This window comes from Enhydra lutris, unplaced genomic scaffold (assembly GCF_002288905.1).
Source record: "Enhydra lutris kenyoni isolate GAN:26980312 unplaced genomic scaffold, ASM228890v2 scaffoldscaffold1, whole genome shotgun sequence".
Lineage (NCBI taxonomy): Eukaryota > Metazoa > Chordata > Mammalia > Carnivora > Mustelidae > Enhydra > Enhydra lutris.
The window spans coordinates 25,444,550-25,470,304 of record NW_019154085.1 but is presented as its reverse complement, the minus strand read 5'-3'; the positions used below and the strand labels follow the sequence as shown (position 1 = coordinate 25,470,304).

The following is a 25,755-nucleotide window of genomic DNA, read 5'->3' as shown; positions in this document are numbered from 1 at the left end:
GGAGCAAGCGCCAGTGTGAGGAGGGAGAGAATCTCAGGCAGATTCCCCTCCCATGAGATCACGACCTGAGCCTAAGCCATGAGGCAGTTGCTTAACTGACTGAGCCACCCAGGCACCCCTAATTATGTACATCTAAAACCGTTTTTTGTTTGTTTGTTTGTTTGTTTGTTTTGTTTTTTACGCTAAGTCTAAAGAAAGTGTTAGTCCATTGAAATATATCATTATGGGGAAAAAAAGTCGTGTGACTTTTTTGTGCCCATGTGATAAAGGAGAAATCTTACGTACGCCCTGTCTCCTCTTGCTGTGGGGTTTTGAAGGTGCCGCATAAAAACTTGATTCTCATTTCAAATTTCAGTGGTCCACAGCAGAGCAGAAACACGACAGGATTTAATAGGCTCCATCTCCTTTGATGCAGGGCTGAGGTTTAACTGAATATCTTTACATCTGTAGCATTTGTCTGTGCCATTCTCCAGTTCATTAACAATACAGGAGGGCTTAGGGTTTAGCGGGCTGTGTATCAGCCGAAGCGTCCAAGCGCACGTTTGAAGACCCTATGAGATAGAGAGCTTTGTGTATAAGGACTCGAAATGTAAACTAGAATCCTGCCAGCCATTTTATGAAGGAAAACTTTAGACAGTAGGAGCATCTCACTTGTTCAGGTAGTTGTTTTATTGGTTGCTTTTTTTTTTGAAGCCCGCTGGCTGCTGATGGTACTTTTGGGAAGTACTTTCATTAACGTTGTTTTATGTTGTCGTAGTGGACTTATTCCTGTCTCTGTAAAACAAGTATACTGTAGTTACTGTTCATGAACATACTTGCTTAGGCTCTGACATTTTGTTTCTTTGAAGTATGAGATTTACAGTTGTCCTTTTTAAAAAGTCCTTTGTTATACAATGATTTTTTTTGACGCCATATAATGTGATATCTTTTTTGTTGATTATTCGTTTTTGTACTTGGTGATTTAAGACCTAGAATATTGATTAATTATCTCAGATTTCTCTTTTGATGGGCATACTCGCAGAATATATGTGTGAGGGGATTGTTTATTTGGCCTGTAAACACAGTAATTTAAGAGAATGGAATTAAGAAGTATCAAGGATAATGGATGAAATCAGCTGCATTTTGAAATAAACTGAGATTGTCTGCTCTAAATGTATGGGAATTTGGAAAGACACCAAGTCCAGCACAATAGCTTGTCACTTTGTTGTAAACCAGAAAGCAGAAACACGATACAGTTCTTGGCCGGAGAAGGACGGTTGCCAGAGAAAGGTTGCAAATATTGAACCTAGGCCTAAAGGGAAATTTGAGAGTACTAATTTATTGATATTTGTGGGCTCATCCCAAGAAGAATGAGTAAACTGATAGTCATGAGTAGCACTCACTAGAGAAACAGTTACTGTGGTTTATTGCTTCATGCACTAGCTATCTCTTCCTGCTATGCCATCAAAACCACTTTCTCCAAGGTCTGACCTTGTCTCCAAGCCAAACTGGTGCTTCTGTCCCTCATCTCTATGCCTTTCACACAGCATCAGAGTTGACACCTTCCTCCTTCCTCTTTCTTCCACTGTTCCCTTGCAGATCTTTTTCTGTACATTCAGTATAGTTTTAAAAAGTGGTTTTGTGTATAAGGACCATGTTTATCGTTTATTGTACCATTGTACCATGTTCATCGTCTTGTGTCCTGTTGAACACATTGCATGTTCACATGCACTTTAACGGCCATTACTTGGATATACCATAATTTTAAAAACCATAAAAGCTTATAAAAGAAATGGTCATTTTAGGAAACTTTTTGTCATAATAAAATACATTTTGTATATTTTAAATTATTCTGAAACCATATGTAAGGAAGTGGAAGAGTAGACAAAAGAAACTAATCATGGCCAATATTGACCATTATTGGAATACAAGAAAAACACAGCTTTAGTCAAGTCATTGGAACTTTGTTCTTTCTGTTTTCTTATCTATGAAATAGCAGATTTGTACTGTTTCTGAATTCTCTTCCAGTGTAATATATTCTGTGACTTGTGAATTAGTACATGCTGAGAATTCTGCGTCCACTTGTTCCCGAAACCACCAGTTGATTCTCTTGATGGCTTGATTACTATACAGTGTACATATGTATTAAAGTTAATTTTAAAAGTGCCCTGCTCTCTGCTTTATTCACTTATTTGTTATGTGATATGCTTTTCTTTCTGCAGATCTGAATGTCTGTCCTGTGTATTTATCTAATTTCTGCATTTGTTTATATGGAATATAGAGCTTATAATAGCTTTGGTAAATTATTTTTATTTGCATTTGAAAGCATCTTTCCCTTGGTGATTAATGCTTATGAAGCTATATTATAAATGTGAATATGAATACAGAAGCATGCAGAGTTGAAAAAAAATTCATGTGTAAGTAACGACCTATTCAATTAAAAATACTCCCTAGAATGGTCTGATGTCAAATTGAAATTTCACATCTTTTTTCCATTGAATTCAGCAGCTTGGGATACTTGAGCCTTATGCTTTGTGTGAATTGAGTCATTTATTTTAGGAAAAGTTGTTTATTATTAAGGAAGTTGAAAAAATTCTTCCCCTGGTGCATCCATTTAGTTAAAAATCAAGTCACACATTCTATTTACTTAAACCCATCTGCACTTATTTTTGCCAGTAACATATTTGGTTTGCGGCCTGTGGATTATGCAGACGGTGAAAGTATGAAATCACTATTGTTGCTACCAGAGAAGAATGACTCATCATCCACTCGCCATTGCTCAGTAGTAAGTATGGATTAGACTTTGGGAAATTTATGTCTTTTATTGAAATTGGTTGTGAAGAGAACATAATGGGAAAATTTCCAGTTAGCAGATTACTTTTAATCACCAAACAATTATTGAACACTTCTTTTGTATTAGGAATTGTGAATTCAATCAAAGACAGTTATAATCAGATTAAGTCAAACAAGTATTTTTTGGAGCCCCCTGTATGTTTTAGGGAGCATTCACACTGCAACCAGTGTGATGGATGGAGCCCTTATTCTCAAGGAGCTAACATTATAAGGAGAGATAGGAAAGGGCGAGACTGTAAATATGTAAGCCTATATAAATGAAATAATCTCAGGAATTTATAAATGTGTGGTTTGGAGATTTTGTAGAGTATAACTGAGTAGAGGTTGAGGACTCCAGGAAAGGCTCTGCTTTAGCTGTGTCATTGGGGAGGGCCTGCAGAGCGCTGTTGTTTGATTTGAGACTTGAACGAGGAGGAGGAGGCATCCAGGGAAACATCTGTCTGGATGACAAGTGTTCCCTATAGTGTTCCCTGTCGTCCCTCTGTGGATGAGCTTGGTGTGTTTGAAGGTTAGAGAGAAGGTCGTACTTGCTGGCGACTAGTCAGTCAGTGTCCAAGAGTAATGGAAACTACTGAAAGGATTTAAAGCAAGGGAATGACATGATTCGATGTATGTTTTAGAAAGTTCACTCTGGCTGCGTTGTAGTAAGGAGACGGGTGGGAGAAGAGCAGAACCAGGACGATTGTGGAGGACTGATGCACTGTGATAAGAAGGGATATGATCCTCCGGATTGAGGTAATGAGTGGAGATTGTGAGAAGTGATGAGGTTTAGTGTATATTTTTGAGTTAATAGCAACACACTTTCTGATGGATTCTGTATGCAGTGTGGATAAATAGAGCTGGTGTGACTTTAGCCGTGGGACAGATGCCGGTGCCGTTCCCAGGTGTGGGGAAAGAAATCAGTAATTCTCTGCCAATTTTATGTCTGTAAGGCAGCAAACATGTTGAACAGGCTGGTGTCTATAGCTTAGGAAAGAGCTATAAGCTGGAAAGTGGAAAGAACGCTTATTCCTTAAGAACTTACGGTTTAGTGGGGACTATAGATGTGAAAAAAGTTCATTATGTACTGTAGTAAATTTATAATAGAAGCCATAAAAATGTACAATAGATTTACAGAGAAAGAAGAAGCTGACTTCAGGAGGGATCAGAAGAGCTTCACAGAGAAGGTGACAGAGAAGGCATGTAAACTTGTAAAAGTTTCAGCAAGGTGTCTAATAGAATGTTGGCTGCAAATAACAAAACATTTACTCAAATGCCTCAAGGCAGTGTTTTATTTTGTATAAAGATAATCTCAGTATAGGAGAGCTTTCCTTGGTGAGTTCAGCAATTAAATGGTTGCTGCAGAGACCCAAATTCTTTCTGTCTTTCTGCATTACCATCGTCAGCTTGAGGGCTGTGTCCTCACTAATCTCCCCTCAGTGGTTATAGGATGATTGCTGCGGTTGTCGATGGGACAGGGTCGGGTGTCTGAAATCTTCCCCAGGAGCCTTCTACTGGACTTCCCTTATGTCTTTATTGGTCAGAACTGGTCACACAATTGGTGTTGATATACCTTGTGTTTGAAGACGGGGTCGGTCCTTGAAGAGCGGATATATCTGTAAAAACTGGGATTCTGTTAGTGTGGAGGGAGTGAGGCGTGGATCCAGTAAGCTTGCCGCACTGTGACCAGGTGTGCAAAATGGGGATGGCAGTCCAAATTTTTTTTTTTTTTTAAGATTTTATCCATTTGACAGAGAGAGAGAGATATCACAAGTAGGCATAGAGACAGGCAGAGAGAGAGGGGAGGAAGCAGGCTCCCTGCGGAGCAGAGAGCCCGATGCGGGGCTTGATCCCAGGACCCTGAGATCATGACCCGAGCCGAAGGCAGAGGCTTTAACCCACTGAGCCACCCAGGCGCCCCATGGCAGTCCAAATTTAAGGAACCAACAGCTGAAAGACAGGAAGGTGTAAAGGACCTTTGAAATCTGAGAAACTAGATTGAGTGTGAGAGGAGCACAAGGTGTATTATTAGAGAGGAACCGGAGGTCAAGAGCAAGGTTGAGATCAGATTGTAAAAGGCTTTGGGTTCCCTGAAGAGGAGTTTGGACATTACTGCCCTACTCAGTGGGGCATCTCGGTGAGTTCCAGTGCAGAGGACAGCTCGAAGTGGGCCGACTGGGTGCGAGGCTGTGTGATAGAGCTCTGCTATGAAAGAGTGGGGTGATGTGGGCAGGGAGAGAAGAAGTGGGATTTTCAAGAGGCGTGTGGCGGGCACCTTGCAACTGACAAGACAGGGGAAGATGAGAGAAAGGGATGAGTTGAGGTCTGTGCTCAGAGGCCCTGCACTTCTTGTCTAGTGAGGGCAGTGGCACAGTGATTGATCTCATTGTTGAGGATGAGGAGGTGAGCTGAGGTACGGGAGAGGGTCGTAGGTGCTGTCGCAGGCCAGTTACCTTTGTACTCTGAGAACTCTCTGTCTCCTGCCTTCTCCTGGATGTCAGCTCTGCAAGTGGGCACCAAGCTGGAATTTTGATAATGAACTGAAAGAGAATGTAGAAATCAGCAGTTTAATTTTCTTAGCTTACAAATGAGAAAGCTGAAACCTAGTCTGATTTGCTCATGGTTGAGGAGCCATTATAAAAAAAGAAAAAGTAAGTTTGTTTTTTTTATTTGAATGGATCAGTTAGAGCTTGAATTTCTTCTATCTTAGATCAGTACCCCTTCAGTCCCATCACACTTAATATGGCAAAATAAATTGGCATTTATTTTATTCATTTGGACTTGGACTCTCCTGGCCTACATACAACTAAGAACTAAATTGTCATTTGCCAGTGTTGCTTTTATGAAAAGCTGGAGAAGAATTGTTTTAAATGTGTCAAAAATAAGGATGTCATTATGGGATTGTTGGAGTGTGAAAATGGTGCTGTCCTTCAGAGAAGAGGAAATTGGTTATCCTCCTCTCAGTTCTACTGTCCAGTTACTGTTGTGTTTTTAATAAATGTAAGAAACATATATTTTCCTCATGTCACATGGACATGGCCCGAGAATATCCTTACTTGCTATCGTGGTGGTAGGTTCTTGGCTAAGGAAAAGATAATGGATGGAAGTCCTAAGTTGAAAGGGTTGTGTCTTTCTGGAATTTCTTCCCTCAGCTGCTGCCACACTCCCTTTCACTCCCTCTTTTTCAGCCACATTGGGCTGCCTCACTGCTTCTTGAATCCACCAAACACGTTCTGATTCCAGGTCCTCTACGCTGGCTGTCTTCTCTGCCAGGAACAGTTGTAAGGAGCTGGGTGTACACATGGCATCCAACCCTGGGGTAGTCCTATCAGGGAGGGCTCTGTACTGCCATAGCTTACATAGCAAAGTGCCTTCCTGTCCTCCCAACCTGGCTTTCTTTTCCCATACCACTAATCTGGCAAAATATATTTTTATTTTATCGAATTTTTTCCTCCATTGTTCTTACATCCCCACAGCCAAGTGCCCAGATACCAACAGATCCAAGACTCTGAATTTTTATTTCCTAGAATGTACCTCCTTATCTCAGGGCCTTAAGAGAATGGCATGGGTATTGAGAAATGTTTATCAGCTCTAAGAGAAAGAGCAATGCAGGCATAATGATAAATGTGTTCATGTATCTGACAAATACTTATTGGGTGTCTCAAATCTATCAGTCAGGTATTTCAGGCACTTGGGGATACTGTGATCTCTGCTAGGTTGGAGCTTCAATGTAGGAGTGAAGATGGAGACACATGGGGCACCTGGGTGGCTCATTCGGTTAAGCATCTGCCTTCAGCTCAGGTCATGATCCCAGGGTCCTGGGGTCAAGCTCCCTTGGTAGGCTCCCTGTTCATCAGGGAGCCTGCTTTCCCCTCTTGCTCTGTCCTCCCTCCTGCTTGTGCTCACTCTTTCTCTCTTGCTCTCTCTCAAATAAATAAATAAAATCTTTTTTAAAAAGTTTATTTAGTGTCACTTTACATAGTAACAAATATCTATAAAATCAAGGTATTGAACCCATGGGATATTTTCTGAACATCTTTTGAACCTCGTGGTTCTAAGATCTTTGTTTATTCTAACCAAATTCCTTGCCCATCCCTCACCTCCTGTTCCAAATCAAATGTGTAGCTTTGATGGCCATTTGCTTTATGTTTCTTTTTTTTTTTTTAAATAGTATTTCTTAACTATGAGAAATTAGTGCCAGTTTCTATTTTTTATTCAAATGTAGAAACTGTGATAGGAAAATGCTTGACCCACTTTGGTGCTTTTTCTGGGGTTGATGGAAATAGTATCATATGCTATATTTAGAATTGATATCTTTTCACTCTTGTGTTTTGTGCAGAGAACTCATTTAGCTGAAGTAGAGTTATATAAATTAGAAAGTAATGTGTTGCATTTGGAGCTATTTTTGTGGCACTTACTTGTATAATTATAACGATAATTTTTGAATTACTATTTTTTACTATTATTTAGCGATTGAATGATCCATAAAGTGTACTGCACTATTTCCATCTTAAGGAATATTTAGTGTTTAGGTTAGACATGGTTACATCACCTTATAACTTAGAGAATTAGAGAATAGGGAAGATACATATACAGAAATGTGATGTAAGTGTGTGTAAACGTGTCCAGTAAAACCTTTACCCCTTGAACCTTATATAAATAAGTAATTCAGGAAACTGAACTTTTAAGTGCTAAATATTGCCATTAAAAAAACCTTTTATAGAAATCTCTTAAAAAATCTTGTATACATACTTGCTTAATAAGTAGTAGAATCCATCAATAGATTTCAGTGAATGAGTTCGATCTGTTTATAGATGTAGCTAAACAACTTAGATGTTTCACTGTAGGGCATCAGAGTGAATCATCACTACTCTGATATGTAAAGTGAATATTTAAATACAAACTTTCTTGAATCTAGACGTTGAACTATGCTAGTGATCACACTTTCAGTGTTTCACTCGTGTTTTTTGGAGCTTTTGACAATCCAGAAAAATCCTCTGTATATAAAGTCACACACGTCAGAGGGCCCTATGTTTTATATTTGAAAATTACAGTACTGTGTTTGGCTTTTTGTCCTCTAATACAGTGGTGGTGACTTGCTTTTTCTTTTCTTTGCTGGGTCATTGCTTGTCTTGTATCAGATAGCTTGTGGCTAACTCTCATTCCAGTTCCATTCGTTAAATTCTGTTGGCTGGTGTTGGAGATATTATCCATCTCATTGTTTCTTTGAATCTTTCACTTCTTTTTTTTTTTTAAACAGATTTTATTTATTTATTTGTCAGAGAGAGAGAGAGAGAGTGCGAGCACAGGCAGGCAGAGTAGCAGGCAGAGGGAGAAGCAGGCTCCCTGCCAAGCAAGGAGCCGGATGTGGGACTTGATCCCAGGATGCTGGGATCATGACCCGAGCCTAAGGCAGCGGCTTAACCAACTGAGCCACCCAGGCGTCCTGAATCTTTCACTTCTAATCTCAAATGCTACCCATTGGTGTCTTCTCTTTATTTTTGTTATCGTTGTCTCATGTAAGTTCTGTATCTTTCTCTTCAAGTGAAAATATTGGTCATTGTTAGAGCAGTTCTTTCCTTTTCATGAGCTATGTTGAGTTATTACTGTTGGTGAATCTGATCTAACTTTTGTATTTCCTTGTCTCTTTTAATTTTCTTGGTTTTAGTAGGTAGCTGTTTTGATGTTAAGAGTTTGTTTTCGATTTTTGAGCTTACTGCGATTAGAAGCTTTAGTGTTTTTTGATTTTTCACATAATCTCAGTTTAAAATAAAAAGACCAAACTGAGTTTTAACTTTAGTGGAATAAGTTAGTGGAGGGGAGATAGGGAATTGATATTTTTTAGTGTTTTGGGTTACTTAAGAAAAAAAAAGGCTTCCTAGTGACAGAATGAAGTTGTAAAATCCTACAGAGATCCAATGTAGAATCAAGAAAACAAGATGCCCTGGATTTAGATTGCTATTCCAAATAGCGTTTTATTGGGGAAAAAATAAAGGACTAATAAAATGTATTGAGCATTAAGGCTCTGAGTGACAATTTGATGGAAATTGTGGGGAATTACTAGATAGAGGAAGATAAGAACAGAGACTCAAGCTTCTATCAAGTGCAAGTCATTTAATATCTTTCTCTAGTCTTTAAATGATTTTAACACTGTGGTATCTCCCTTAACAGACAAACACTGGTCAGCGTAGGGATGGACCTCTTGTGCTTATAGGCAGTGGGCTTTCTTCAGAACAACAAAAAATGCTCAGCGAGCTTGCAGCAACTCTTAAGGCTAAAAAATGTGCTGAATTTGACAATACAGGTGAGGAGATTTATATACTTACTTTTGGTTCAAAAAAATTTTAAATAAGTAATCCCTTTGTAAACCTCCCTTGATAATTTACATGTTTTAAGCATTGGGGATTGGCAGTATACTTTGAATCTTGTAATATGTCAAAAATGTGTTTATAGTTATAAACTACTCATAGGCCTAATTTAGCTAGGAGATAATGAAGTTTAAAGCTTTGCACATATTTTAGGACAGAACTGCATAAGAAAGGCAAACTTTTGAGTTCACTAATGACAAATAAATTGTGTGCAATGTAACGCTTTAATTCTTAGTTACAATTTGAAAATAAGAGAAAAATATGTTTGCTAATATGGCTTTAAGTTTCATGGTTTATGATCTGATTTTTCATGTTGTTGGCCAGGACGGAGAATGATATTAAATTTAAAAAGTAGTATAAAGATTGTTGCTTTTGAAGAAAATCCAGATTATGAGTTACAGATTATAATAGTTGGAGAATTATTTTGGTTTATATCTTTGTTTCTCTCTCTCTCTCTCTCTCTTTTTTTTTTTTTTTTTTTTTTTTTGTATTCTAGTGACTCATGTCATTGTTCCTGGGGATACAGTTCAAAGTACCCTAAAATGTATGCTTGGGATTCTCAATGGATGTTGGATCTTAAAATTTGAATGTAAGTACTGGACTTGGGAGAATTACAAAATGAATTAAGTTGACTAATTTCACTTTATATTGTACTCTACTGCCAATAATTATTTAAGGAACTCTTTTTTTTTTTTTAAACCTCTGGTTAGTCACTGCATTTTGAAAAAGCTTCTTATATTGGTATCATTTAGATGTTCTTGATGTGTCCACAGAAGTGCTTTTTAGTCTTTTTTAAAGTCTTTTTTATACACTATGAACTATTTTAATAAAGAATAAATGGATTATATAGTAGACTTTGAAGCTTAAGCAATACATATCATTGTTACGATATATTTAACTTAATAAACACATGTTTAAAATATACTACCATGATATGAAATAGTTTGAGGCTTTCGTTTTATGATTTTTTTTAGGGGTGGGGAAGGAATAGAGGGAGAGGGAGAGAGTCTTAAGCAGGCTCCATGCCCAGTGTGGAACCTGACCTGGGGCTCAATCTTACCACCTAAGATCATGACCTGAGCTGAAACCAGGAGTCAGATGCTTAACCTCCTGAGCCATCCAGCCACCCCTCGCTTTATGATTTCTAAAAACTGTGTATGCTTTCTTAGCTGATCCAGTATATTTTTGGAAACTGTTGGAAGTTTAGACTGCCTTGTACTACCTGATTTGGAGCAATTACACCCGCTGTTATCCACACCTCTGCCGCAGCTGTATTGTCCTTATCTGCTTCTTATTGATGGTCAAGCACCACTACTCTGAGAACTGCCTTTTACCTTCCTGCTCTCACTTACTCGCTTTACTTATCCTTGGATTTACTTAGGACTTCAGAGAAAAAGCTCATACAGGGTTATTTCCTATTCGTCATTAGCTAAAGTATCTGCTTTGCATACAATGGCTAAAATTGGACAGTGGGTATACCTGTTTTTTGAACTAAATTTTAGAAGAGAATGATGGCAGTAAAGGGGTACACAGGGGTCTTGTGATGATGGGGGTGAGTATCTTGATCCTGGTGGTGGTTACATTGCACAGGGCTACATATGTGATTGCACTGTACAGATCTGCGTGCCTGTGCACACACACAGACCGGAGTGCATGTATAACTGATGAAATCTGAAGAAGCTCAATGGATTGTGTTCGTGTCAAATTCTTGGTTTTGATCCTGTGCTCTAACTGCGTATAGGGAATTAGATTGGACACTGGAGAAAGGGCGCATGGGACTTCCCTGCACATTTTTGTGTATCTTCCTCTGATTCATTATTCCAAATTAAAAAGTTAATAAAGGATAACCAGTATTTTTAATGAAATGTTCTTTTTAGGAAGCAAAGATTGGATTAGAATTAGTTTTTAAAAACTCCATGTTATGGCTTTGTGCTTTGAAGTTTTTATGGTAGAAATACTTGATTTATCAAGATCTTAATTCTGTTGTTAATTTGATCTCTAGTTTGAAATTAATTTGGTTTGTAGAACAGTTTCCCTTTAGTACTTGGTATTCATGTCCTTTTTAAATGCAACTACTTACTGTCCCTGTGATTCCCGTCTCCACTGCTGGGTCAGATCCAGCTAAGTCTGAGACCAGCACTGTCACTGTGTGATCATCCTGTCTGTGATTAGTCCGGCCTGGTGTGACCACCAGTTCAAGGAGTATGATAAGCCGTTGGACTGACTGATTATGTATATACAAAAAAAAAAAAAAGTTTCCCTTTCTGTCTCATTCTTACTTTTGAATTTCTTTTCTCTTTTAAATCTGTGGTAATTCTTACTAGGTCTCAGTGTTTAAAACATTTGGTTTCATGACTGTAGATGCTGTTTTACCAGACCTACTCCAGAGGCTTTGCCAGTGGTTACGGGAAGGAACAGATTTTCGTAATAACAAAGTCTTAACAATAAAGAAGGCATGTGAAATTTTGAATGTTAAGGCATTGCCAGTTTAAGTCTTGTTCCTGTGAATATGCTTAACTTGTATCTGGTTACATATACAGGCTACATGATTCATTTCCATAAAATCTGCCTTCTTTAGGAAATGGAAGTTTTATCATTTTAATGGCTTGGCCTGTCATTTTTATAGAATCACAATGGACTCAAGCTGACTCAGTAGTGTGCTATTTGGGGATGCCCTCAGTGGTGAATAACACCCTCCAGTGTCGGTAGTTCTATAGAATAAAGGATGTGTGGAATCTCTTTTCTTTTAATTTTAAAAATTTTTTATTTTTTAAAAGATTTATTTACTTATTTATTAGACACACAGACGGGGGTGGGGGGCAAAAGTAGGCAGAGCAGCAGGCAGAGGCAGAGGGAAAGGGAGAAGCAGGTTTCCTCTGAGCAGGAGCCTCACATGGTTTCATCCCAGGACCATTTGATCATGACCTGAGCCAAAGACAGGGGCTTAACCCACTGAGCCACCCAGTGCTCTTGTCGTATGAGATCTCTTTAAAAGTTCATATCCTTGTACTTTCTAACAAAGAATCCAGAGAGAGATAGGGTCAGGGTTTGGGACAATTACTGTAAATAGTCACTGGGTTTATCAAGAGAAGACAAGAAACTGCAAATACCTTCTGTCCTATATATATTTCTCACTTCGTTGTTTTTTTTGTATCAGACACATCAGTTTGATTTTTTTTTAAATGTTCAGATCTATTCAGAACTTTCTGAAACAAATATGTGTATTGAAGAAACATGAGATGGACCAAAGCTTTCAAAATTAATTGTAAAGATTTATGATTTATTAAAAGTAGGTTTTGTGGTTGAAGATAGCAGTTAGCTTGTCAGTAGACAAAATCTTGACTTGTTTAACTATATGGAAACTTCAGTATTATCTTTTCATGGGACGTTCCATAAGCCAAGTAGATTCAAGATGAAATTCTATCTAAACTTTTCTCTGAAGATAATTACCAAAATAATGTAACAAATCAAATGAATTTAAACAAATTAACAGTTCTCTAAGTTCTCTAAGTTTAGTTATTGGAAATTCTCTGTTTAACCATGTTTTGTCTTAATTGGTTACTGTCTCTTATTTTCCCACATTTTATGTGAAGAGTATATTACAGTGTCGCAGTTAGTGGATAGACCAGTGGAGATTCTGAGACGAGGCTCTACTTATACTATTGTGCCAGCCATTTGTTTCATTGTATTTATTTTATACATATTTTACAGAAGTGGGAGATAATAGATAGGAAAATGCCTTTAAGATTAAATGTAAAGCTGAGCTCCTGCTTAAGTCCTGGTTCTGGTGCTAATTCCTCACATGCAACTTAGAACCATCATCGTACAAGGGTGAATCTGGGTAATTAAAGACATGACTAGAATGAAAAAATAGAAGATACATGAATAAGTGATTTTTATTCACCTTCTAGACTGTGAATATGACGGAACTACATCCTAAAGATGTAAACTAGCCTTCAAAAAGAGGACATATCTTCTATTGACCTTTCCTCTTAGTACACTGCTTTCAAAATTTCCTTTAGCCTGACTTTTTTTTTTGTTTTGTTTTAATTCTGCCTCTTCACTTCTCATCTCAAGAGGAGAAGAGGAGAGCAGATGGCTGTCATCTTTTCTTTAATAATCTCTCCCTCTTCCCCGTTCTCCTCTAAGTTTAGCTGCTGGAGAAGTTTTGAAAGTCCTTAGCACCCAAGGGCATTGCCATGGGAATGTGCCAAACATTTTACTCTGGACTGGTGTCTTTGAGGTGAGGAAGTGCCAAATAGGATGGTTTTTTTTGTTTCTGTTTTAGTTGAGGAGGACGGAACCTAAAAGACAATCATTATCCCCTCATATTATAAATAACCTCATATTTAGGTTAACAGACTTATACTTAAATATGTTTCTTCAAATTTTATTCAATAAAATAGAATAGAATCTATTTAGTTCTACTGAAAGTTTGCGAATTTCTAAGAAAATAAATATACCAAAGCATTTCTATCAACTAAAATTGATAGGCAACTTCATGCTTACTGAAATCCTTCACAAAAGATTCTGTAGGAATTACTAAAAAAAAAAAAGTCTTTTGATCTAATAGTCCCACTTCTGAGAATTTGTCCTAAGCAAGAAATACAGAAGAAAGAAAAAAGTTGTTTTCATTTTTATTCCCAATAGCAGGACATAGGGGGGGATAACTTTAAATCAGAAATAATTAAGAAAAGTTTAAATTATATTCTCTGAAAAACTTCATATTTTTATGTGATAATTATTAAGATGAAAAGTATTATAAAAGACAGGGTTGTTGAAATTTTTAAAAAGCATAAAACAATTATCTCTTCACTTTTAACGTTATCTAAAGGTGTGAATGCATACAGGCAAAGGACAGTCAAGAGAAAACACAGGTGGATTGATAGGCAGAGGCCTGTTTCATGACATTTTTAAAAAACGATGTGTGTCTGGGGCGCCTCGTGTCTCAGTCAGTTAAGCATCTGACTTGATTTCACCTTGGGCCGTGGTCTCAGGGTTGTGAGACTGAGCTCTTGCTCATGCATCAGGCTCTGTGCCCAGTGTGGGGTCAGCTTGAAATTCTCTCTTTCCCCCTCTCTTTGCCCCTCCCCCTGCTTGCTCTTTCTCTCTCACTGAAAAACAAAAACAAAAACAAAAACACCCCCATGTGTCTTATAAATGAAATCCAGGTGCTCTAGGAAGAAACTCAGCTTCTCAAGCTGTTGTGACATTTAGAAAGTTTTTCTTCTTTTCCAACTTTCCAAAGATGAATTGGCTAGATAAGGGCTTCAGTCCTTATATGGAAATTAACACTTGTGTGTGTATTTTGCTGCAGTCAGATATACCCAATCTTTTGGGTATAGTTCTGTAGACCTAGCAGGCATGTGTTGTTGTAATGATTGTTCTACCAGTCGAAACAGAAATTCTGATATACATATTTAAAATTTAAATATATGACTGGGGCGCCTGGGTGGCTCAGTGGGTTAAGCCGCTGCCTTCGGCTCAGGTCATGATCTCAGGGTCCTGGGATCGAGTCCCGCATCAGGCTCTCTGCTCAGCAGGGAGCCTGCTTCCCTCCCTCTCTCTCTCTCTCTGCCTGCCTCTCCATCTACTTGTGATCTCTCTCTCTGTCAAATAAATAAATAAAATCTTTAAAAAAAAAAATTTAAATATATGACTAAAGAACACCAAGTATGAGTTTTTAAATTATTATATTAGGGAAATATTTTGGGTGTTTAAAAAAAAAGGAAAGAAGTTTAGTCTTGAACCACAACTCTAAGAAAGTAGATTATTTGGGGGCACCTGGGAGGCTCAGTCAGGTAAGCAGCTGCCATCAGCTCAGGTCATGATCTCAGGGTCCTGAGATCAAGCCCCACATCGGGCTCCCTGCTCAGTGGGGAGTCTGCTTCTCCTTCTCCCTGTGCTTTTCCCCCTGCTTGTACGTGCTCGCTCATGCTCTCTCTCTCTCAAATAAATAAATAAAATCTTTAAAAAAATAAAAAGGGGATATTGGCATTATTCATAATATGAGGTTTTAGAATTGATACCCAAATTTTGCCTAATAAAATCTTGCGATACAGCCTGTAATATATATCTATATACTTAAATATATTTATTTATTTAGAGAGAGTATGTGTGAGCAGGGGAAAGGACAGAGGGAGAGGGAGAGAGAATCTCGAGCAGACCCTGGCTGAGTGCAGAGCCTGAGGCAGGGTTTGATCTCATGACCTCGAGTTCATGGCCCTGAGACCATGACCTGAGCCAGGCAGGAGTCAAACACTCAAACGACTGAGCTACCCAGCCACCCCAATACAGCATGTAAAATATTTTTTGTGGTAGATTTTGATCTGCTTTTCAGTATGCATTGAGTAAAATGAATTCAGCATACTGTCCTATGAAGAAATATATGTAAATATGTCTGTAATTGGAATACTAGCTTAAAAAGTAGCCAGAAATAACCAGTTGTTAACGGTATTTATATAGAATTACAAAGTTTAATGAACTGTGATAGTATTTTCTGATATCCCTAGTCTAGAAGTTTATGATGGCATGAGTGATACATTTAGCTTTTATTTTATATTTTCATCCTTCATTTCATTATCCTTGCACTCTATACTGTGGCATTTCATAACATTGGGCTTATTTCTTGTACCAGCGCCAGGTTTTCAGAAATTGCAGGAAGAGTTTAAGTTGTTTTTCCATTGTTTTTGTCACTGTTGTGAAAGTTTTCCTGTGATGATTTTCTTTTTTCTAAAGTTTAGTGATATCATAGCTTCTTTCCCTAAAAAGTCCAATAGAAAAGCACTTAAAAAATATTTTATTTGTATAGCTTGGATATTCATTTTTAATAGAATCAGAGGGGGAATTTCTCAATGTCTGTTTTACTAATATGCTGTTACTTTGAGCTTCATTAAGTACCCGGTTTGGATCAATGATATATTTGTTAGGACTTTTGATTTTGACATAGAATGATATTTGATTCTTTATTTTTATTTATTTAAGACTTAGGTGTTGGCTGAGAATTATATTTAATTTTGATTTTGAGTGCTATTTCAATTATGGATAGCCAGTGGCTCCAGAAAAATAGCAGTTCTTTAAAATAGGGGTTTATTTACTGCTCTAGGTTTTGACAAAAGTGAGCAGATTCTGTGGCCTTCCATGGAAGGGTAGTTTCCCACTTTGGACATTTAATAGATTTTCGTTTTAAAGCTTTATTTCATCTTCATTGTATTTTACAATCATTCGTATGTAACTGTGGATTTAGGAACCAGTTTTCCTACTCCTTCCCATTTCCATGATTTAAAACTAGATTTTCCCTTCTAAAACTAGAAAAAAGTGGTTAAGCTTAGTATAGATTCACAAACATCATCATCAGTTCAAGAAAATACACATTCTTTGATACATGTGCTATTACGAGGTATAGGAGGTAAGAGTGGTTACTAGAGATTTAAGATAAAGGAATACCTTTCTGTGTAGTACAAGCTTCTTATTTATTTATTTATTTATTTATTTACTTATTTATTTATTTTTTCTGTGTAGTACAAGCTTCTTTTTAAGAAATTATTGTAGCCCAGTATTCATAAGCTGCATTAGTTTGCAAAAATTCCAGGCTTTGCTAAGGTAGCCAGAGCTACTTTTAATGACTTTGAGTTAAGCAGTACTTTGGGAATTGGGCTCCTTAGCTATATATATAAAAGTAATAAATCAGGGCCAAAGGAAAGATTACCTGAAGTGGTAGACATGATCAGGAATATATGTGGGCTAAAAGAATCTCTGAATTTTAATAAAAGAGGTAATTCATTCCTATATTTCTGCAAAGTGATAGCATCAGTCAAAATCTCAAAACATAATGGAACATGTGAAAAGGAAGAAAGGATATGAACTTTTTATAAGGATAGTGGCTCCATACATTTTAATGTATGTATCATTCTGGCATATGTAGAAATCTGTGTTTACATAAATAACATAGCCTGTTCATTTAAAGTCATTTTGGTTTGAAAATTATTAGCTGAAAAGCCAATAAGCAGTCTTGCATATGCTTCAGACTTCTTCAAAAGAGAGAAAAAGTATCCATCTTTCTGCTAAGCTGTTTTAGTGTCTGATGATGGAATAATACCAACTTTAGTAAGTAAATATTACAAACAAAACATTTTTGGTTAAGTTTTAAGAAGTATCTTTTAATTGGTGGAAAATGGCCTATTTTAAAATTGATATATACATATAGAGACTAAGGATTATAAGTGTATATTTACTTTGGATTACTTTATGTCAATGAATGTTATGAAAGTTCTGATATTCTGTTTAACATGGAAGACAGATTTAGGAATTTTCTTGCTACAGTTTGCTTAACTTCTATTGAGTAAATAAAATCTTAAAATACCATCCATTATCTCGACTTGTTAATTTGGTAATGTTTTGGCTGGTAGATTCTTTCAAGTCCATTGATGATGTTAACGTATCACATTTAAATTGCTGCAAGTTTATTTTAAAGCATTCTGTTTTCGTTGGGGCGCCTGGGTGGCCCAGCGCTTAAGCCTCTGCCTTGGCCTCAGATTCTCACCACAGGTCCTGGGATCCAGCCCCCTACTGGGCTCTCTGCTCTCTGCTCTGCAGGAAGCCTGCCTCTCCCTCTACCACTCCCCCTGCTTGTGTTCCCTCTCTTGCTGTCTCTGTCAAATAAATAAATCTTAAAAAGAAAAAAAAGAATCTTATCCTTTTTTCTTCTTCTTCTTCTTCTTTTTTTTTTTGACTTGTTTAGTAGATCAAGGTAGTTGGTTTATCTCAAAAGAAGTTCACTAGAAAATTGATATGAATTGTTATGTAATTATCATAAATGTCAATAAGTAAGTGTTGAGAAAGAGTAGCAATAAACTTAATGATTCACTAAGACAAAGCCAAATGCATTGTTATCCCCACACCTCCTCTCCCACGGCATTCACCAGTTCTTGCCATTTGGTACACTTTTTTGTTTATCTCTTAAAAAAGAAGATCCTTCTATTTAGTTGTCTATTAAATGGTTATGGGACTTATTGTAAGAGAGGTATAATATGTTAAATCTGAGTAGAGAATGCCTGACATTTCCTTAGATGCTTTGTTTTTTAAAAAAAATAAAGAAAAAAGATTAAAGAAGAATAAAGATTAAAAAACTGATCTACGAGTTGAAGATAATCTGAGTTTTTGTTCTTAGTTGTGTCACTGAGAAAACTGCCTAGATCTCTTAACACTTAGTTTCAGGGCACCAAGGTGGCTCATTTGGTTAAGCGTCTGCCTTTAGTTCAAGTCACCATTCTGGGGTCCTGGGATCGAGTCGCAGGTTAGGCTCCCTGCTCAGAGTCCACCGAGTCTGCTTCTCCTTCTCCCTCGGCCCCTCCCCCGCTCCTGCTTTTGTTCTCTCAAATAAATAAATAAACAGAATCTTAAAAAAAAAAGATTTATCTGAAATGAAGAGATTGATTAGATGAAGCATCGGGCATTTCAGATTGGTAGTCTAAGGGCCAAAGCAAATACAATTTATGTGGACAGCTCAGTCCAGTAAACCATTTCCATTTTGTGTCTTTTTTTTTCTTACATTTTGTGTCTTTATGTATGATGTTCATTTTCCTATTGGTTACAGTCGCCACGATTTCCTGGCCCTGGAAATCGTGTTCCTTATATGTTTATGTGATGCGTTTTGCCCTTGTGGGCATTGAAATTACAACCCTTGGAGTAGATGAGGTCACTCCTAAAGTTTCAAAAAATTCTTGATGTTTTCTATGCTATGACAGCAACTAACAGAACACTTAGTGTCCATTCAAGCATGTTATTAAAGACCTGCACACTGTTCCTTAATTTACAGAGGGAAAAATGCTTTATTTTCTTTCTTCTTGACAATGAAGTGGCACAGACAGAGTTGGCAGATTGTTGCTTAGACTAAGAGAATGTCAGAAGAATGTATTCTTAATTCAACGCACTAATTAGAGCACCGGATTTTTCTTTCTTACTCTATAGAAATTTATTGAACAACTGCTATAAAGCTGTAAATTTTATGACTTGAGGCAGTCACGCAGTAGAAGCACTGGCGTCTTCCCATGGAACTGCTGCCCTGTGACTGCCAGATGCTACACTTCTCTCGTTCCTGTATCTGGTGACTGAAGCTAATGGCAGCATATCGCCAGGATCGATAGATAGCATTTTAATATGTTTTTTTTAAATATGGTTTTTTAATTATTTTTTTAAGTAATTAACCAAATGAATTTGTAAAATGGATACGCAGCAAGCATAAGCCCAGCCCATTTATTTCTGTGATTCAGACATTTGCTCTTCATTTGTTACAGTAGTTACAGGAGTATTCAGTCCTTGGCTTTATATGCTGTCATGTTCATTCATCTAAAGATACTGGTATGAATGCTCTGTGAGTGTCGTTAGGAAAGGAGATTTAGGAAGGTGACTACATGCTTAAGTGATAAAAAGTAAAAATAAGAATTTACATGTAAAATAATGAGTTTAAGGTAAGTCCATGATTGAGCTGGATTGCTAATTTTTTTAGGTTGGTTTTTAATATTAGAAACAGTATATGATGCAATGTATGCACACTGGCATTGTGTCTGGTATGATACTTAGACCTACTCAAAAATATTGAGACTCATTTTCAGTATACAGTATATATTTTAATATTAGATCCATTAGAAAGACAGTTTTTTACTCAGTGGGCAGTTATTAAAAATTATATTTTTAAGATGCAGTTTTTATTACATGTAGAAACCCAGCAATTTTTACAGAATGATTGTGTTTATGATAAGTTAGAATAATAAGATTCAGAAGTTCAGCATAACAAACTTGGGTAAATACGGTTTTTGTATTAAAAACATTGGAGGAAAGGGATACTAAAACATAAGCAAAATTAACAAATTAAGAATCACATGATAAGGAATTATAGCTATCCCAAGGTGGAGTGTTGAATTTGAGTATGCATTAACAGTCCCAAGTTAAGAATAAATTCAGTCTCTTGACAAAGCTCTGCTTCTGGAGAGATGGAGAATACAGTTGTTAAAATCTCGCGACTTTTATATATTAAGCAGTATCTTGGAACGTCTCTATTGAAGCAGCTCTAAAGCATTTGAAATATTCACCAAGTCATCTCTAGACTGGAGACTTCCGCTGTGTACCTGTTAAATTCCAAGCGTGTCCCAAGCTCTGCTTAACATTTAACAAGCACTCTCGAGTCTCTGCTGGGTGGCCGTCTGAGCTAGGCGCTGTGGGCGGAAACACTTTTCCTTCTGTCAGCTCACTTTAGAGTCTAACAGGAGGTTAGACCTAGGACTGTGGAAACGAGCAGCGCAGCCGATCAGCCCTCAAGTTTAAATCATTGTGGGCTGGACTATATGAGGGACTTTTTATGCACCCTCCTTCTTGTCATTGCTATAAATAAAAATTGAGATTTTTATGATTGCGTGTGAAATAGCATATTGATTTAGGTTTTCAGAAGAGAAACTAAAATTAGTGTTCAGTGCACTTCATTGCTCCGTTCTCTGAAGGAAAGATTTATATTTTCTTTATATGGAAAACCATTTTTATTACCATTTTGTTTTAGCATAAGTAAAGTTTCTTTTTCTGTTTCAGAATAGTTACAACAAATCACCTAGGTCAATTACTTGTTTCAGTGAGAAACAAATACTCACTTGATACTTACTTTGCTTTTATCCTTGTTTTTTGTTAGGGGTGAAAGCATGTCTCCAGAGAAAAGCATGTGAACGGGAGGAAAAATATGAGATTCCTGAAGGACCGCAGCGAAGCAGGCTCAACAAGGAGCAGCTGGTATTTGTGTTTTGATACTACTTTTGTTGGTCTTACTGTAACTTAATAGTATCACCATCAGGAAAAACGTCTCTTGCCCTTTCAGCAAGTACAAGTGACTGATTAAAATTTTAATTGTGCTCGTTTCAAGCACTTGATTCTGAGAGATGATCACAATGAGCAGTAAAATCCAGAAGGTGATAATTTCATTCTGTTAATGGATTGTTGGCATCTTAAACCTTCCCATAAGCCTTTCCGACCCTGAGGTAAGTCTCAGATACAGAGAGTAACTTGAAAGAGGACTTATGGCTGCTGCTTGGGTTTAGTTTCCATATGTGTGATTGTCACATATTGCAGTTTTAATGGATAATATTCCATTATCCTGTGTGTGTATATATATTAGAAAGGACAAAGAAAACTTTTCATAAAAGGCAGTTGTGGAACTTTTTTTTTCATAACGCACAAAGTGGTGTGTTTCATAGCTAATTGGATGCCTGACCATGCCTTCATGGTATATTGGACCCCAGGGAAGATGTATCTGGAACCTTGGAGGCCACATGCCCACCGGGGCTGTCCTCGAGACTCGAGGTTGGTCACATATAGGGACCTGAGTAAGGATGGACAGAACTGGGGAAAGAGCCACAGAAATGATGTTACTCGTATAAGTTTATTAACTGTAGCTGTGTATCCCTGAAGCACATTTCAGATCCCCTAGGAGTTTGTGGGCTTTGAATCCCCCCAAATGTGATAACATTCTGTAAAGTTCGATGTTTGCTTTTTAAAACGTGTGTGTGTGGATCAGAAACATACACACTCCACCTAACGCCTAAAATCTGAGGAGTGTGATGTTCCTGAGATGGTGACTGAGTTTTAGGAGAAAAATTATAACTAGGAAACCTATAAATACATAAGTACTTTTCTTGACCTAAATAATGAACTTGAAATACAGTTTATCCTAGCAGCTTCTTAACAGCTCAGGACTATTTATCTTTATTTTCCTCATTCATATGCAGTGTTTTAAAATATTTTGATCTGCTTTTAACGAGCCTTTTCTTGTTATTTTAGTTGCCAAAGCTGTTTGATGGATGCTACTTCTATTTTGGGGGAACCTTCAAACACCATCCAAAGGACAACCTTATTAAGCTTGTCGCTGCAGCTGGGGGCCAGGTCCTCAGTAGAAAGCCCAAGCCAGACAGTGACGTGACTCAGACCATCAATACGGTTGCATATCACGCGAGACCAGACTCCGATCAGCGCTTCTGCACACAGTATATCATCTACGAAGATTTGTCTAATCATCGCCCAGAGAGGGTTCGGCAGGGCAAAGTCTGGATGGCTCCTTCCAGCTGGTTTATCGATTGTGTGATGTCCTTTGAGCTGCTTGCTCTTGACAGCTGAATATTGCACCAGATGAACGTTTCAGATTGAACTCACATGGTGCGAGAACCCAGTCATTGCACTGTTTTGATCATTCACGTTTTTATAAATAGGTAGACTCGTTCATACATACTTTTTCCTTGAATTAAAAAACAAAAGAAAACAAAACTTAACACGCCAGAATTGGAATTCGTTCTGTGTTTACCATTTAGATGCTGAGATTGCTTTGAAGGGTTTTTCTTTTTAAAACTGGTGTATGTTTTGATTCATCATGTCTTTTTATTCAAATAATCAGCTATCAAAGATTAATGAGAGAGTACCAGAACTATTGGTTAAAATACAAGCAGTATCGTTACTATCTCAGCCTTTTAATGTTTTTTGATGAAAACAGTCCACGCTTGCCATGAGCAAAAGTATTTGCCATCCTTAGTAAACAAAGAATATTGTCAAATAACTGATTCTGGCTTTATTTTAGTAGAGTACCTGGTCTGAATGTACCACCGTAGGTGTTAAATTATTCTGTCTACAATTGTCTTCATCTTGGTTGTACTTAGTTTCTTAAAATTTACGTGGATGTCAGTTCCTACGTTTTTATCGCTTTTTATCTTATGTAGTCATCAAGAAATCATGATTTAAACCATAGCATTTTTCCTTGGTGGTGAAAATCAACATTGGATTCGTGGTACCTATTTTTATTGTATATACTTGCTTACAGTTAATTATCAATTTGTGACTGTGTTTATTATCTACAGTATATGTATATATATGTAGAGCATTTTCTCTAACACATTTTAGTATCAGTATTCCTTAGGTCTCACCAGATTAGTAAATGGTCAATCAGATGTTAATTAAATTAGGGGCCAGTCCTTTTGCTGGTAGACCTCACTACATATTGCTAAAATAATTGTTTTGGAAGGTCTTCAATTTCTTCTTTTGTGAAGCTTTTTATTTTCCATTTTTAGATTGCTGTGGAGGCAGAAATTGGGGATTATCTGATTAGAACAGATTTTGTCCAGGTGGTACAAAAGGCTATCACAATAATTCTAAACGCAGGAGTAGGAAGGGCTCCTAATCCCGTGACTGGTAGGGCTGCAGAATAGGAGACACGCCTAAGCCTGGGGAGTCCTGGGGAGGTTACTCTGATTGGAGCGTCCGTGTTTGTGAATGAATTGACAAGATAAATGAGCTCATTTAAAAATATTTGTAAGAAGAATTCTTTAATATGTCTAACTGGAAACTAAATATACTTCTGAAACATGGGAAGGGAGACACCGTGGGACCTGCTATGCTTGGTTCCTGAGGCTGGAGATTTGTGAAGTACCAAATGAGTCTGAAGTGAAGGAACACAGTGAGATTCATTTATTTCTAAGTTTGAGATTCTGCTGATTATTTCAAAATAAATCTTACTGTAGTTCCTTCTTTGACATGTCACGTTTCCATATCAAGAAACACATTATATACATGCACTGATACACTGTGGACCCTAACCCTCACGGATGGATTAGCTCTGCAGCCCCCTCCAACCACTAATGTGTTTGTCCCACATTTCATTCTAATGGAGAATGATGAACACCAGAGCGCCAAGCAAATCTGAGGGGTTAGATAATGTCTGGATTAAATAATTCAGGGCTCTCTGGGATTTCGGTTGTCATTTTTGATATATAACTGACTTGTGGTCACTGTTGTCTCATCGGTCACATTCCTAGACAGGTTTGTGTCTTCCTCTGATGTGGACCCCTGTTTGTAAAACAACTTTGGGAGCTGCTGCCCAGTCTCCATTCATTTTCTTGGTTTATCCCCCCTCCCTCGTTGTCCCCCACTATTAAGTGGTTTTATTTTGTGTTTTTTTAAATATTTATTTTGACAGCAGTTGGTTGATGTTAAGCTCTTGAACCTTGTAATTTCTGTAGGTATGCTTGTAACCTTGTAATTTCTGTAGGTATGCTTGTAACTGTTTTCATTTTTTCAGTCACAGATTCAAGCTTCCCTTTTCTTGGCTATAAATCATTAAAGTTATTTGTGTTTCTGTATTTCTGTATCTTATAGAAGTAGTTTACTTTTATTCTGGGCTATTGAAGAGTGAGCCTCAGTAAGACCTGGGAGGAGACCTTTGAGCTAACAAAAGCTTATCTTTTGGAACACTTAACACATTGTAGTTAATTTTGGATAGAAATATTTCTTAACTATGTTAGATACTTTACCACCTTAAATAAATTGTCTGAGTACAATGTAACCTTGATAGTTTGGAATCATCATTAGGAGGGTCAGTGACTACACAGTGATTCCTTCACGGTTCCATTAAAGCCAGAGGGTCGTCAGCTTCTCCACAGTGTCACATGGCTACTTTTGAGTGCCTGCATTTTGTAGCTTCTTCCCTTGGCAGCTGCTAATTTGACGCTACTTTCCTATTTCCTTTAAAAAAAATTTTTTTTTTTAAATTTTACTGATTTATTTGAAGAGAGCCAGTGAGCAGGGGGAGGGTCACAGGGAGAAGGAGAAGCAGAGTCCCCACTGAGCAGGGAGCCTGATGTGGGGCTCGGTCCCAGGCAGCCGCTTAACTAACTGAGCCCCCTGGTATCCCCACTTACCTATTTCCATTAATACTTCACCCTATCTATTTTTTTTTCTTTTGACTTGCTAAGGAATGAAAACCAGGCAGGAACCATATTAAAATTATGAGTGAGTTGAGGATAAATAAGCAATGTGTGATGGTTTTGGTGATTCACCTAAGAGATTTTTATAGAAAAGATTTACCATTTATTCCACCTGTCTTGATTTCTTTTGAGCCTGCTTTGTGAATATGGTGATTAAGTGACCTCTGCACAGGTGAAGGTTATCTTTTTCGAGGTTTGATGTTTCTGTGGGAATAAGAAAATGCAGGGAGGGGCAGTCATGCCACACATTAGCTGTAATTACTTCCTTGCGTTGGGACAGAAAAAGTCTGTTGTGATCTGATGGTTCGTGGACCTCATGACAGCCACAAATGTATATTCTCTAACCAGAACACAAAATGGTGGGAAGTGGTGCTTATTTTATTTAATAACTGTAAGCTACTATTTTGTTTGAACTACAAGTTGTGAACTTCATGTATGATCACATTATAAACAAAAACTAAGTTCTTAATTTTTTTTTTCAGTCAACTAATACATACTGTGGCTACTTGGTTACATGCTCTCTTATGAATTAAAGATTGTTGATTATGTCGCTTTCTAAGGCACATACCACACTTCCCTGTTATTAGAATAGCAATGTGGGGGCACCTGGATGGCTCAGTGGGTTAAGGCCTCTGCCTTCGGCTCAGCTCATGATCCCAGGGTTCTGGGATTGAGCCCCGCATCAGGCTCTCTGCTCAGGAGGGAGCCTGCTTCCTCCTCTCTCTCTTTCTGCCTGCCTCTCTGCCTACTTGTGATCTGTCTGTCAAATAAATAAATAAAAATCTTAAAAA

The 25,755-nt window shown here is 37.5% G+C and overlaps 1 protein-coding gene across 1 annotated transcript in view; it reads left to right on the top strand.

The window, feature by feature from the left end:
- LOC111141165 (BRCA1 associated RING domain 1) overlaps nucleotides 1–24,340 on the top strand; it is a 78,650-nt gene extending 54,310 nt beyond the window's left edge. Inside the window, exons 7-11 of the mRNA XM_022493534.1 lie at nucleotides 2,656–2,764; nucleotides 8,983–9,115; nucleotides 9,676–9,768; nucleotides 20,857–20,954; nucleotides 21,999–24,340. Coding sequence (XP_022349242.1) covers nucleotides 2,656–2,764; nucleotides 8,983–9,115; nucleotides 9,676–9,768; nucleotides 20,857–20,954; nucleotides 21,999–22,331 — 766 coding nt within the window. The 3' untranslated portion in view covers nucleotides 22,332–24,340. The remainder of the gene's footprint in view (nucleotides 1–2,655; nucleotides 2,765–8,982; nucleotides 9,116–9,675; nucleotides 9,769–20,856; nucleotides 20,955–21,998) is intronic.
- The last annotated feature ends 1,415 nt before the right edge of the window (nucleotides 24,341–25,755 follow it).